This window comes from Molothrus ater, chromosome 21 (genome assembly GCF_012460135.2).
Source record: "Molothrus ater isolate BHLD 08-10-18 breed brown headed cowbird chromosome 21, BPBGC_Mater_1.1, whole genome shotgun sequence".
In the NCBI taxonomy this organism is placed as follows: Eukaryota; Metazoa; Chordata; class Aves; order Passeriformes; family Icteridae; genus Molothrus; species Molothrus ater.
The window spans coordinates 6,872,084-6,884,801 of NC_050498.2; the positions used below are offsets into that span (position 1 = coordinate 6,872,084).

At 52.9% G+C, this 12,718-nt stretch overlaps 1 protein-coding gene across 1 annotated transcript; it reads left to right on the top strand.

Moving 5' to 3' along the window:
* Positions 1–965: 965 nt before the first annotated feature.
* SARM1 (sterile alpha and TIR motif containing 1) lies at positions 966–12,709 on the top strand. The gene is made up of 9 exons (XM_036395031.1): positions 966–1,553; positions 3,951–4,569; positions 5,174–5,386; positions 5,511–5,602; positions 7,141–7,376; positions 8,805–8,898; positions 9,692–9,881; positions 9,974–10,095; positions 10,567–12,709. Exons 1-9 carry the CDS (start codon positions 1,126–1,128, stop codon positions 10,694–10,696), a joined length of 2,124 nt encoding a protein of 707 aa, XP_036250924.1. The 5' UTR covers positions 966–1,125; the 3' UTR covers positions 10,697–12,709.
* Positions 12,710–12,718: the final 9 nt, after the last annotated feature.

Here is a 12,718-nt window from a genome sequence, read left to right on the forward strand (position 1 = left end):
CTGGGGACAGCAGGACAAGCCCCAGCTCGGGCCAGGCAGGGAGGGCTGTGGAATAGAATGGTTTGGGTTGAAAATGAAAAATTGTCTAGTTCCAAATCCTGTCATGCTCCACTATCCCAGATTGCTCCAAGCCCCGTTAACCTGGCCTTGGACACTTTCAGGGTTGGGACATCACAGCTTCCCTGAACAAGCCCTTCACAAATAAAAATTTTCTCCTAGTATCTAATCTAAATCTCTCATATTTTATTTTAAAACCAGTTCCCCTTGTCCTCAGTATCTATTCATGTAAAAAGTCACTTCCCCTTTTATTAAGAGCCCTATTTAAGCACGGAAAGGCCGCAATCACAGAAACATAAAATTTAGGATGAAAAAGCCCTCTAAGCCCGACTCCAGCCGTTATCCCGGCACTGCCAAGCCCACCACCGAGTTATGTCCCCAAGTTTTGAGACAGGCATTTCCACCTGGAAGCCCTGGGGAGCTGAGGGCAGCTTCCAGACATTGGCTTTTGGGGCAGAACTTCTCCTGCAGCCCTCACCCCACTCCTTGTCCCCTGGCCTCAGCTATGGCAGGGCTGGCATTGTCCTGGAGTCTAATCTAAATCTCTCATATTTTATTTTAAAACCAGTTCCCCTTGTCCTCGGTATCTATTCATGTAAAAAGTCACTTCCCCTTTTATTAAGCCCTATTTAAGCACGGAAAGGCCACAATCACAGAAACATAAAATTTAGGATGGAAAAGCCCTCTAAGCCCGACCCCAGCCGTTATCCCGGCACTGCCAAGCCCACCACCGAGCCGCGTCCCCAGGTGCCACATCCCCGATTCTGTTAAATCCTTCGGGGGCCGGTGGCAGGAGGGCTCCGGGGGGCTCAGCGGCGGGAGGGGGCTGCAGCCGCCAGCACCGAGCCCCTCCTCGGAGAGAGGCGGCGCCTGCGCCCGGTGACATCAGCCCCGGGGACCGGGATGCTGAGCCCGGCTCGGGGAAGGCGGATCCCGCTCCGCTCCCAGCTCCGCATCCCGGCCGGGCAGCGGGGGCAGCGGGGGCACCGCATCGCCCCTCCCGTGTCCCGGCAGCAGCGGGGGCTCCCCGCGGGCGCGGGGCCGGGCATGCCGCGGTAGCCGCCGCCGATGCTCGCCCTGCTGCTGTCGCTGCACACGCTGGGCCGGTCCCTGGCCATGGCGAGCGCGGAGCTGCTGGCGGTGCCCGGGTGTGCGAGCCGGGCGGGCGGGGGCAGCGGCGGGGTCTCCCCCGGGGTGGGCGGCGAGGTGCGGGAGGCGCTGGAGCGGGTCCTGCCCGTGCTCCGCAGGGCCATCGGCCACGCCACGCGGGCGGACACGGCCCAGGGGCTGCGGGCCGCTCTGTCCGAGGTGTTCCGGCTGGTGGAGGAGGCCTGGGGGATGCCCGCCGTGGGGAGGGACGTGGCCAAGGTGCTGTGCGATGTGATCCGCCTCGAGGGGGGCCTGGACCTGCTGCTCAACCTGCTCTACACCGCCGAGCTGGAGACCAAGTGCCAGGCAGGGAAACTCCTGGAGCAGATCCTGGTGGCGGAAAACAGGTGAGTCTGCAAAGAGCCCCTCAGCCTCACCCTGCTGGACACAGCCCTGCCAGCCCCAGAACATGGTGGGTTCAAAGGGACCCCCTCATCTCAACCCCCTGCAATGGGCAGGGACCCCTTCCACAGACCAGGTTGCTTCAAATCAATCCAACCTGGCCTTGACCTACCTTCACCCATCCTCACACCCCCAATTTCCCTGCTGTGGGTGCTCTCAGTTGCACAAACTCCCCTTGGATCCCTACAGTTTGGGGGAGGAGGACCAGCCCCAGCCCAGGGATGCTGGTGAGGACTGGGGTGTCCTCCTGACCCCCCTCAGCCAAGTTGAGCTGAGTCAGTTTGGCTGGCTCAGAGCATCCGACCCAAAGGACAAGGTGTGACTCTCCTTTAGCCATAACTGCAGCACAAGGAGGACAAAGCCACTCCCCAGAGCCTCCCTGCTGCTGACCAGGGCTGGGATGAAGCCATAAGGAGGGCTCAGCTGGTCAGCAGCCCTCAGCCCCACGTTCAGGTGTGTGTGCTGCTGCCCAGGACAGGTGAGAGGTGCTGGGATGTCTCTGTCAGAGCATGGGCATGGTGTGTGTGTGTGTACAAAGGTGCATGTGCACACCTGACACATCCCACTCACAGCACCCACACACAGCTCACCCTTCCAACACCCCAAATGCACTCTGACAGCTCTGCTCTCCCTCAGAGCACCCTAACCCAGCCCAGCCAGGGCTCTGGAAAGGATGTGGAGGGAGCCTGGCCAAAGTGTTGCTCTGGTTTCCTGGGGGATGTCTCTTGCTGCAAGGCTGTGGACTCACAGCCTGGGCCTCACTTCATGCACTGGCAGGCAAAAATAAGCAGCAGCTAAATCAGGAAAGCCCATTAGGGTGGAATTTAATCCCAGGAAGCATCACTGGCATGGTCTGCATTCAGCACTCAGCTCCTTAGCAAGAGAAAGCATTTGCTGGAGTTGTTGTTTCTGCTCCAGGAGCAGTTCATGCTCTTGGCTCTTGAAGCAGCCATGGCATTCCAGCCCCTCGCTTCCCACAGCTCCTGAGCCATGGCAGGGAGGTGTGGGGCTCCCCTTTGGGCCCAACCTCTCTCTTGCAGAACTCTCCCACTCTGTGCCTAGCAGCAGAGGTGTTGAGCTGGGAGCTGGACAGGTCCTGGCTCCATCTGCAGCTGCAGGGAGTCAGGGACCTGTGTTTGTCATCCAGCTCCATGGCTGAGTCTGGGCTCACAGCCAGACCCAGGCTGAGGGTTTATTTATTTAATTTTTTTTCCCCAGGGCTCTCCACAACATTTCCTGTCAAACCCACCCCAAGGTCAGTGAGAGCCCTGTGGGTCACAGGCTTCCCAGAAATGTTCTTCCTGCCTGCCAGCACAGAGGCTGGAGTGCCATCACCCCACCATGAGTGTGCCACTGCCCTCCTGAGCAGCAGGGCGTGGGGCACCAGTGCCAGTGCTGCCTCCCTGACAGAGCAGCTCCAGCACAGAGGCACCAAATGGCCACGGCTGAGGGCAGGAATGGAGCTGCCACTCGCCCCAGGAAACTCATGGGAGCACAGCCAAGAGCTCATCTCAGAGGGTGGTGAGGCCCTGGCACAGGGTGCCCAGAGAAGCAGTGGCTGCTCCATCCCTGAAAGTGTCCAAGGCCAGGTTGGACAGGGCTTGGAGCAGCCTGGGCTGGTGGAAAGTGGACCTGAATAAGTTTTCCAGTTTTGGGTCCTTTCCAACCCAAATCATTCTATGACCCTGGTTTTCCCTTCCCACTGCATTTTCAAGGCACAGTCTCATTCAGGTGTCATTTTAAGCACAGGCCTTCCAAAACCAGCCATGGCCAAGCAGCAGCTCATGGCCCTTGCCCACCTACCCCAGGCTCTTGCTGTTCTCTTCCAGAAGAGTGCAGGGGGAGGAAATAAAGAGCTTCCCTCCAGCTGCCATCCCAGGACAGACAAACCCCTGTGCCCCACTTGGGGGCCTGGATGGGGCTGCTTGGCTGCTCATCCAGGTGTGGAAGCCCTGTCCTGACAGCCCTGACAGCAGTGCTTAGGGGACAAACAAGTTTCACTCCCAAACACAAAACAGCTCCACACCACAGCAATGCTGGCCCAGCAGATCCATTTCTAGTCTGGCATTAACCCATCCTGCCTGTTAATTGCTATGAAGATCCTACCTCAAGCATGAGAGCATCCAGTGAGGGTAGGTGGGATGTGCACCCCATCACAAATTCTTCCATCAGACCCACAGAGATTCCTCCAACACCAGCCTGCTGCACCTTGCTGCACTGCATATCTGGCAATGGGATAAATGCCTGTCCTGGGATAAATGTCACCAAGGCATGGGCCACACCAGTCACTGCTGTCACCCCTTGCACATCCACCTGCCCTCCTCCCCATCTCCTCCCCACAGGGACCGCATTGCTCGGATCGGTCTGGGCGTGATCCTGAACTTAGCCAAGGAGAGGGACATCCCCCAGCTGGCCCAGAGCCTCTCTGGGATCCTGGAGCACATGTTCAAGCACACAGAGGAGACCTGCTTCCAGCTCATCTCGGACGGAGGCCTGGACACCATCCTGTACTGGTGCCGCTGGACGGACCCCGCCGTGCTGCGCCACTGCGCCATGGCCTTGGCCAACTGTGCCATGTACGGGGGCCAGGCCAACCAGCGCCTGATGATTGAGAAAAAGGCAGCAGAGTGGCTCTTCCCCCTGGCCTTCTCCAAAGATGACGAGCTGATCCGGCTGCACGCCTGCCTGGCCATCACGGTGCTGGCCACCAACAAGGAGATTGAGAAGGAGGTGGAGCGCTCGGGGACGCTGGCTCTGGTGGAGCCCTTCATCGCCTCGCTGGACCCCGAGCAGTTTGCCTGCCAGATGCTGGGCAGCAGTGACAACATCCAGGGGAGGACAGCGCAGGACCTGCAGCGCCTGGTGCCCCTGCTGGACAGCTCCAGGCTGGAGGCTCAGTGCATCGCCGCCTTCTACCTGTGCACCGAGGCTGCCATCAAAGCCAGGCAGAAGAAAACACAGGTAAAGGGTAGGTTGGCCTGGAGGAGGGTGATGACAAAGGGAAGGGGTGGCACAGTTGCGTCTTGGTGTGTTTTGGTCCTCACCCGGCCCAGCACAGCTTGTTGGGAAGCGTGGCAGTCGTATTTTCTGGAAAAATCCTTTTGCCCAGGATTCTTCTCCTGGGAAGCTGAGACGCCTCAGAGAAAAAGGAAAACAATATTTATCTCATTTGCTTCTCCTGTATTTTGCTACTTTGGAATGTGGTTGTTTATCCAGCAGGTGGTTGTTTCATTGGTTTCATGTGAATTGTTTTGACTCATTGGCCAATTACAGTCAAGCTGGGTCGGGGCTCTGGAAAGAGTCATGAGTCTTAATTAGTATCATTTAGTATCACTTCTGTATTCTTTAGTATAGTTTAAGTATCCTGTAAGTATCCTTTCTGTATTCTTTAGTATAGTTTGGTATAGTTTTAGTTTAGTATTCTTTAATATAATATAGTAACATAAAATAATAAATTAGCCTTCTAAGAACATGGAGTCAGATTTATCATTCCTTCCTTCGTCTGGAACAACAGGGAAGAGGATGAGGGGAGACAAAGTGACGTCTCCTCCCTTTGTGTCCCCAGATTTTCAGTGAGATTGGGGCTACGCAGAGCCTGAAGAGGATTGTGTGCTACTCCACCAGCAGCACCACCTCCTCCCTGGCCAAAAAGGTGCTGCGCCTGATAGGGGAGGAGGTTCCTCGGCGCATCCTACCCACGGTTCCCAACTGGAAATCCTGCGAGGTGCAGACGTGGCTGCAGCAGATTGGATTCAACAAATACTGCCAGAGATTCCTGGTAGGGCTCTGTGCTGGGGGAGGGACACATGGGGAGGGACATTTCTGCCCCATCTCACAGCAGAGGTGCAAGCATCTCACCCAGCTTTTCCTGGGACCTTTCCAGCCTGGGTTTCTCTTGGCAGGATCACCAGGTGGATGGGGACATTCTCCTGAGGCTGACAGAGGAGGAGCTGCAGAAGGATTTGGGGATGGACTCCAGCATCACTCGGAAAAGGTAGGGCCACCACCAGGGCACACTGGAGACTGCCTCGGGGCCACCACCACAGTGGCAGAGCAGGGACAAGGTCTCTGCCTTTCCCTTCCTGCAAAAACAGGAACGGAGATCCTCCAAATGCAAAACCTGGACTGCCAGGGCTTTTCCACTGAACTTTTTGCAGTCACAGAGAGATTTCTGTAATGGGACCACTGCACAGCAGAGGTGTGGGTGGGGGAAAGACCACCTATGGCACAGGGCAGGTGGGATCATGCAAGTTACGCAGAAAGATGGGAACTTACCCTTAGCTGAGCTCCTCACACCTCAGTGTACAGAGGACCAGCACTCCCGTGCAGCTGTTCCTCTGTTTCCTCTTCCTGGAGCTCATCCTTCACCCCAGCATGGAGCTGCACTCCCTCCTGAGCAGGTAAAATGTTGGAATCCGAAATGCAGGGAACTCTCAGAACTTTGGGCCTGTAAGCCAAAGAATTAAACATAGGATTTGACTTGCGACTTTGGAAAAAGCTTCCAAACTTAGATGCTAGAAGTAAGAATGTGTATTTATAGTTTAAACTAGAGACATGTGAAGTTAAGAAGAGGAAAGTTTAAAGTTTTAGAGTTTAAGATACAGAAAAAACAAAAGTAGTTACAAAGGTAAACAAGATTTTTAGAATGTAGTACTGTAGGTTTGTGTGTTATAACATAGTTGGTTAAGAAAACTTACATTGTAGCATGAGTCCATAAGACAAAATAGGAGGATTGAGTTAAGGATTAAGGATTAAGTTAAAAGCATAAATATCCTTGTTAGCAGTGTTTTATTGGTCCATAAATCCTTAAAAAGTCTTGTAACTGCAAGTCTTCTGACCTCCTGAACCATGCAGTAAAGATGTGAGCCGAACTCACCCTTCCTGCCTATGCAGAAAATAAGAAAAACAAACCATATCCCCTAAAACAACTCAGAGGTCCCGTCTCTAACTCATTCTAAACTCCTTCAAAAATCCCATAGTGGTACCACGTGTCTCTAAGTGCTGCTCTGTGATGGTGTTCGCAGGGGTCTTAGGATGAGGGAAGAGATGAGAATGTTGACTCCATGTTTCAGAAGGCTTGATTTATTATTTCATGACATATATTATTATTAAATCTATATTTATTAATATATATTTAATATATATTTATATTTAATATATTTATATTTAATAATATAGATTTAACAATATATATTATTAAATCTATATTATTAAATATATTATTATTAAAACTATACTAAAAGAATAGAAGAAAGGATTTCATCAGAAGGCTAGCTAAGAATAGAAAAAGAATGATAACAAAGGCTTGTGACTGACCGAGACAGTCCAGACAGCTGGGCTGTGATTGGCCATTAATTAGAAACAACCCCATGAGACCAATCCCAGATGCACCTGTTGCATTCCACAGCAGCAGATAACCATTGTTCACATTTTGTTCCTGAGGCCTCTCAGCTCCTCAGGAGAAAAAATCCTAAGGAAAGGATTTTTCAGAAAATATCATGGCTACACTGCTCCACTTGTCCCTCCAACCAGGTTTTTCCGGGAGCTGACGGAGCTCAAGACCTTCGCCAACTACTCCACCTGTGACCGCAGCAACCTGGCCGACTGGCTGGGGGGCATCGAGCCCAAATTCCGGCAGTACACCTACAACCTGCTCACCTGCGGCATCGACCGCAACTTCCTGCACCGCGTGACGGAGCAGCAGCTGCAGGAGGACTGCCACATCCACACCGGCTTCCACCGCGTCCGCATCCTCACCGCAGCCAGGGGTGCGCCCGCCCGGCAGGGAACAGGGCTGGAGGGGTGTTTGGGATGAGCTGCTGTTGGAGCAATGTTGTGATTTTAGGATTCACTTCAGAAACTTGGTTCTTCTTGTGATGATTCTCTGCTAGGTGTGTCAGTCACTTCTTTCTCTCTGTTCTCTTGCTCCTTGGTGAGTATTGTCTGTCAGTCTTGGCGTTCTAGAAGGGCGTGGAGTGATTAAACAGATTCAAAAGATGCCTCTTACCCCAGGGGGGACATTGGGCCATTCAGGTGTGTTTTGTCCCTTGTGCTTGGTTGGTGGTCTTTGTGTTCTTTCTCTCTTCTTCTCTTACAGGTAACAGGGCAAGCAAACCACGTGGTCGAGAGTTCTGTTGGAGCTGGTGCTGAATTCAGAGGCCTGTGGGCTAGAATAAAGCTCTGGATCCAAACCCTCCATCAGAACTGACTCTTTTCTTTCACCACTGCCTTAAAGCTGCTCTGCCAGAGGGAAACTCAAGGAGCAGGCCCTTTTATGGGGTCCATTCTGCAGCCACCAGAGCTCTTGCATGCCCAGACTTGCTTCTAAGTGCCCAGCTGCAACATCCAGCTGGCCAAAAGTGGCTCTGGGGTGAAAACACTACAGTTGCCACTATTTGGTCAAGCAGCAAGGGCTAGACAAGCTCAGGCATGTCTCGTCTGGCTATATTGGTAATTATTCCAAGAGAGTATTACCAATATAGCGGACGGGATGTGCCTTGGCTTGTCTGGCCCATGGTGCTGAATCAAATTGCAGCAACTGTGGTGTTTCACCCCACAGACACTTTTGGCTGCCTGGGTGTGTGGTGTTTCACCCCACAGACACTTTTGCCTGGCTGGGTGCTGCAGCTGGGCATGTGGAACCAAATCCAGGCTTGCAGGAGCTCTGGTGGTGATGGGATGGAGCTTTCCCCCATAACAGGGGCTGCTCCTCAGGTTTCCCTCTGTGGAGAAGCTTTAAGGCCATGGTGAAGGAAAGGAGTCGGTTCTGATGAAGGGTTTGGATCCAGAGCTTTATTCTGGCCCTCAGGCCTCTGAATGCAGCACCAGCTCCAACAGAACTCCCTGAGCCCGTGGTTGCTGTTCCTTTTAACCCCAGGGAGAGGAGCAGGGAAGGGATAGGGAGCCACCAAGCAGGTACAGGAGGGGAGGTCTCAAGGGACAAAGGACACCTGAATGGCCCAATGCCCCCCAGGGGTAGAGGACATCCTTTGGATCTCCCAATCACTCCACGCCTTCTGGAATGCCAGGACTGACAGACAGTGCTGGGAGGGGTCAGGGAGGGGAAAGGCAAGGTGATTGACACACCTGGGAGGGAATCTTCAGGGGAGGGACCCGGGTTTCCGAGGTAAACCCTGAAATCACAACTCACCAAGCTGCTGGTTTGTAACTTCTGGTGGTGGTTTTGTGCTGTCTAGAGACGCTGCACTCGCCCATCACGCTGCAAACCACGACCAACGGGACTGACGTGTTCATCAGCTACCGCAGGAGCACCGGCTCGCAGCTGGCCAGGTGAGCCCTGCAGGGAACGGAGAGGCCCTGGGGAAGGTGGGTGGTCAGCTGTGGGAAAAGTGGGGAATGGGGAGGAGGGAGAGGCTGCCAAAAGCTGCAGAGGAAATGGGGACAGCACATGTGAAGAGCTGCACCGTGGACAGGCCAATTCCCAGTCCTGTCACCGCCACTTTGTGGCCACAGCTCTCTTCACAGAGAGCAGCAGGCACAACCTTCCCAGGATTTCTCCTGGGGAAAGTCTGTGAGAAAGCTCAGGCAAAGAAGAAAACAATTCTTATCTCTACTTGCTGCTCCTGTTGTTTAGCACATGTGGAATGTGTTATGGAGATTGTTTTACCAAAAGGGATTTGTTAATTAGACTCTGGTGATGGTTGTTTTGATTGATTGACCAATTTGGCCAAAGCTGTGTCGTGACTGTCTGTAAGGGGTCATGGGTTTTTCTTTAGTATTTTACAGTATTAGTGTAGTATGTAGTATAATATAGTATAACTTAATATAGCAATTGTTCAGCTTTCTGAAATCACTGGAGTCAATGCATATTATTCCCTGGCTGGGGGTTGCCTTGCTCCAATACCACTTTGGCACTGAGTGGCCTTTTCCTCATGCTCCTATGGCTGTAGGGGATCACAGCATGGAGTCAATGCCAGATCCTCGTGTTCTCTGCACATGCCCAGACAGCTGGGGCTGGAGCTGGCACCTCATTCCCTGCTCCTCTGTCTCACCGTGTCTCAGCCAACGTGCTGAGACAGCAAATGAAACCTCTCCTCATGGTGCTGTCCCCTCTTGCCACCAGCCTGCTGAAGGTGCACCTGCAGCTCCACGGCTTCAGTGTGTTCATTGATGTGGAGAAGCTGGAGGCAGGGAAGTTTGAAGACAAGCTGATCCAGAGTGTCCTGAGTGCCCGGAATTTTGTGCTGGTGCTCTCACCAAACGCACTGGATAAATGCATGGAGGACCCCGAGTGCAAGGACTGGGTACACAAGGTAAGAGATGCCACCAGGTGGGACCTCTGGTGGGAGAGAGTTGGTGAGGGGCTAATACAGGCCACGAGCACCTGCATGTTCTGTTCCTGCAGGAGATTGTGACAGCCCTGAACTCTGGGAAGAACATTGTACCTGTTACAGACCACTTTGAGTGGCCAGACCCAGAAACACTTCCCAAGGACATGAGGGCTGTCCTGAAATTCAATGGTATCATGTAAGTAAAAGCCACCTGTGCCATGGGGTTCCTTGACACCTGGGGAGAACAGCTTGCATAAGGAGCAGCAAAGAGCCCAAGGACATTGGGACAAACAGATGAGGGTGGCAGAACAGGTCAAAGGGACACTGAGTCACTCCAGGTGCTCCAGAGCTTGCAGGGAGCAAAGGTTCCCACCACATCCCTGCTGCTGCTGTTGTGCTGGGGCTCCTTTGGGTGACACAGGGGACACTGCTGGGAGGACACACATCCTCAGTGATGCTGGCAGGTTTTACAGCTCACCTGGGTTTCTTTCCCCCCTGCTTTCCCTTTGTGCAACCTGGCAGGGCATTCTGCAGCACCCATGGGAACTCCTGGAGAGCTGGGGTGGAGGAAAGGGGTCTCTGGCTGGCCCAAATGAACTGAGCTATCTTGTGGCACCCCACACACAGCAGAAAAAGTAAACAGCACATTTTTTCCCCTTTGATTCAGGTGGTCCCACGAGTACCAGGAGGCCACGATTGATAAAATCATCCGCTTCCTCCAGGGCCGCTCCTCGCGGGACTCCTCAGCTGGCTCAGAGAATGGGCTGGACTGCCTGCACTCCCTGGGGCAGAGCTAGAACCAGCACAGCAGCCTCAGAGACTCACAGGTGACCCCTTTTTTTTGTGGGGGTCCAAATTTATCCCTCCTGACTTTTTTCCTATCTCTGAGAGAAATCCTGTGGCTCTTACTCCCTCCCAATACAAGCCCCTGGTCCCAGCACTCCCTCAGTGCCTGGGGAGCCAAGCCAAGCTGGACTCTGGGATGGATTATGTGTCTTCCATGTCCTCCTGTGGGGTGTGAGGGAGACTGGCACCATCCAGACCCCCACAGGCAGCTGCAGCTTCCCCCAGAAACACGTCCAAAGAGGGAGAACCTTTGGAGAACTGAAAATTGGAGAAGCGTTGAGAATCCGTCGTAAGAGGACACAAGGGAGAGAAGAGCAATTGAGAGGAAGGTGTGGCTCTGCCGTGTGCCCCAGGAGTATCCTTGTGGTCAGAAACTGAGAGCAGGAAAGGGCAAGTAAAAATTAAGCCCTAACAAAATCTTTGTGTTTGGGAAAGATAACCCACAGGGGCCTTCTGAAGTGCTTTATCTTTCCCAGCAATGTCCCTTTATCACGAGAGCTCCTTCCCCCCTCAAAGGACTTCCACCTCCCAGTGCTGCAAAACCACTTTGTGCTCTTACCTCTGGCAGTGGGAATTTGGGGTTAGACCACGTGAAGCTTCTGCAGGATCCCTGCAAAAAGTGCTTTTCAAATACCCTCCTTCCCTCCATCTGAAGTCTCAGCTTCACCCCTTTATCAGGTCTGTATTTCCAGGGCACAGGAGGCTGGATTGTGACCCTGGAAAACTTGAAATCCATGCAGGGAAGATGCTAATTGCTGTGCTTGTGGAGTTATTCCACACTGTGGCTGTATTTTATCCTGCTCCTGTGGTCTGTGCCTTCAGCAGGAGCTGGTGAATCTCTCTGCTGACCACCACACCCCCACAGCCCTGGCTGAGCTCCCTGGGGCTGTCCCTGCTCACTGCTGGATGCAATTCAAGTAGCACTTGCTTCTTCCTATCAACCTCTTCTCAACACCCACCTGGGCTTTCTGCAGCTCCTCACCTTAAAATATTGAGAAAAAGTGGAGTTTTTGCCAAGGGCTGGCAAAGGATGCTCCAGAACCATCAGTGCCTGCTGCCAACACTGCAGGTGAGGAACCATGGGCATCCTGACACAAATCCCTGCATTCCACACTCCAGGCTGCTGAATCACCTTGAAAAACAAACAGGCTCCTCTTCCTATCCTTGCTCAAGAAGAGCTCAACCTTTTCAGGAGGTAACAAGGAGTCTCAGCCAGCTTCTCCTCCTCCTGGCTCTCCCTGGAGCTCTGCTTTAACTGTCAGGAACACAAACACTTTCTTCTTTTGGCTTGGATCCACAAACATATCAGGGGCAGAAGAAAAGTTAATTCTGGTGCTTTATGGACAGTTCTTATCAGCTCCCAGTTAATGGCATCTTTGCTCTCCAGTGAAAGGTTAATAGCCATATTTGCCCAGCATTCATCAGAATTAGAATCCATCTAATCTCCAGAATAAATAACAAGAAGGCAGCAGATGAGCCCAAAGGTGAATCTGCCCAAGGATAAAAGCCTCTTGTCAGCTGCTTCAGGGAACAGCCTTCAGTAACTGAATGTCAGGGCCTCCATGGCCACTGAAGGAGTCCCACACAAACAGTCCTAAGGATTTTCCTCCCTGCAATAATCTGGTAAGTGATTGTGTCTTGTTTCCCAGGAGCTCTGTAGCAATCAGCCTCCTCACCCAGCACTCAGTGTGGAGATTTACTCATTCTCACCTGCCACGAGATCCCATCTCCTGCTCCAGCTGCCTGGACTGTGACTCCTCCTGTTTCCCCATCATTATCTTCACCTTAATGAACTTGCCCTGCTTCTGGCAAAGCATCCCAAACCCACCCCCTTCCAGCTGGAGCAGACCCAAGGAAATGAATTCCTCTGTCCTCACCCTCCCTCATTCCTTTGCTCTACCACATCAAAAGTGTTTGAAGTTATTCAATCAGGCATTATTAATAAATCTGGTTTTTACTCTAAATCCCTTCCT

Bases quoted from the DNA above. Each gene is read 5' to 3' on its own strand.
- SARM1 (XM_036395031.1), top strand. From the start codon at position 1,126: ATGCTCGCCCTGCTGCTGTCGCTGCACACGCTGGGCCGGTCCCTGGCC. The intron at 8,899-9,691 runs GTGAGCCCTGCA...TCTTGCCACCAG, and splicing joins ACCGGCTCGCAGCTGGCCAG to CCTGCTGAAGGTGCACCTGC. The intron at 10,096-10,566 runs GTAAGTAAAAGC...CCTTTGATTCAG, and splicing joins CTGAAATTCAATGGTATCAT to GTGGTCCCACGAGTACCAGG.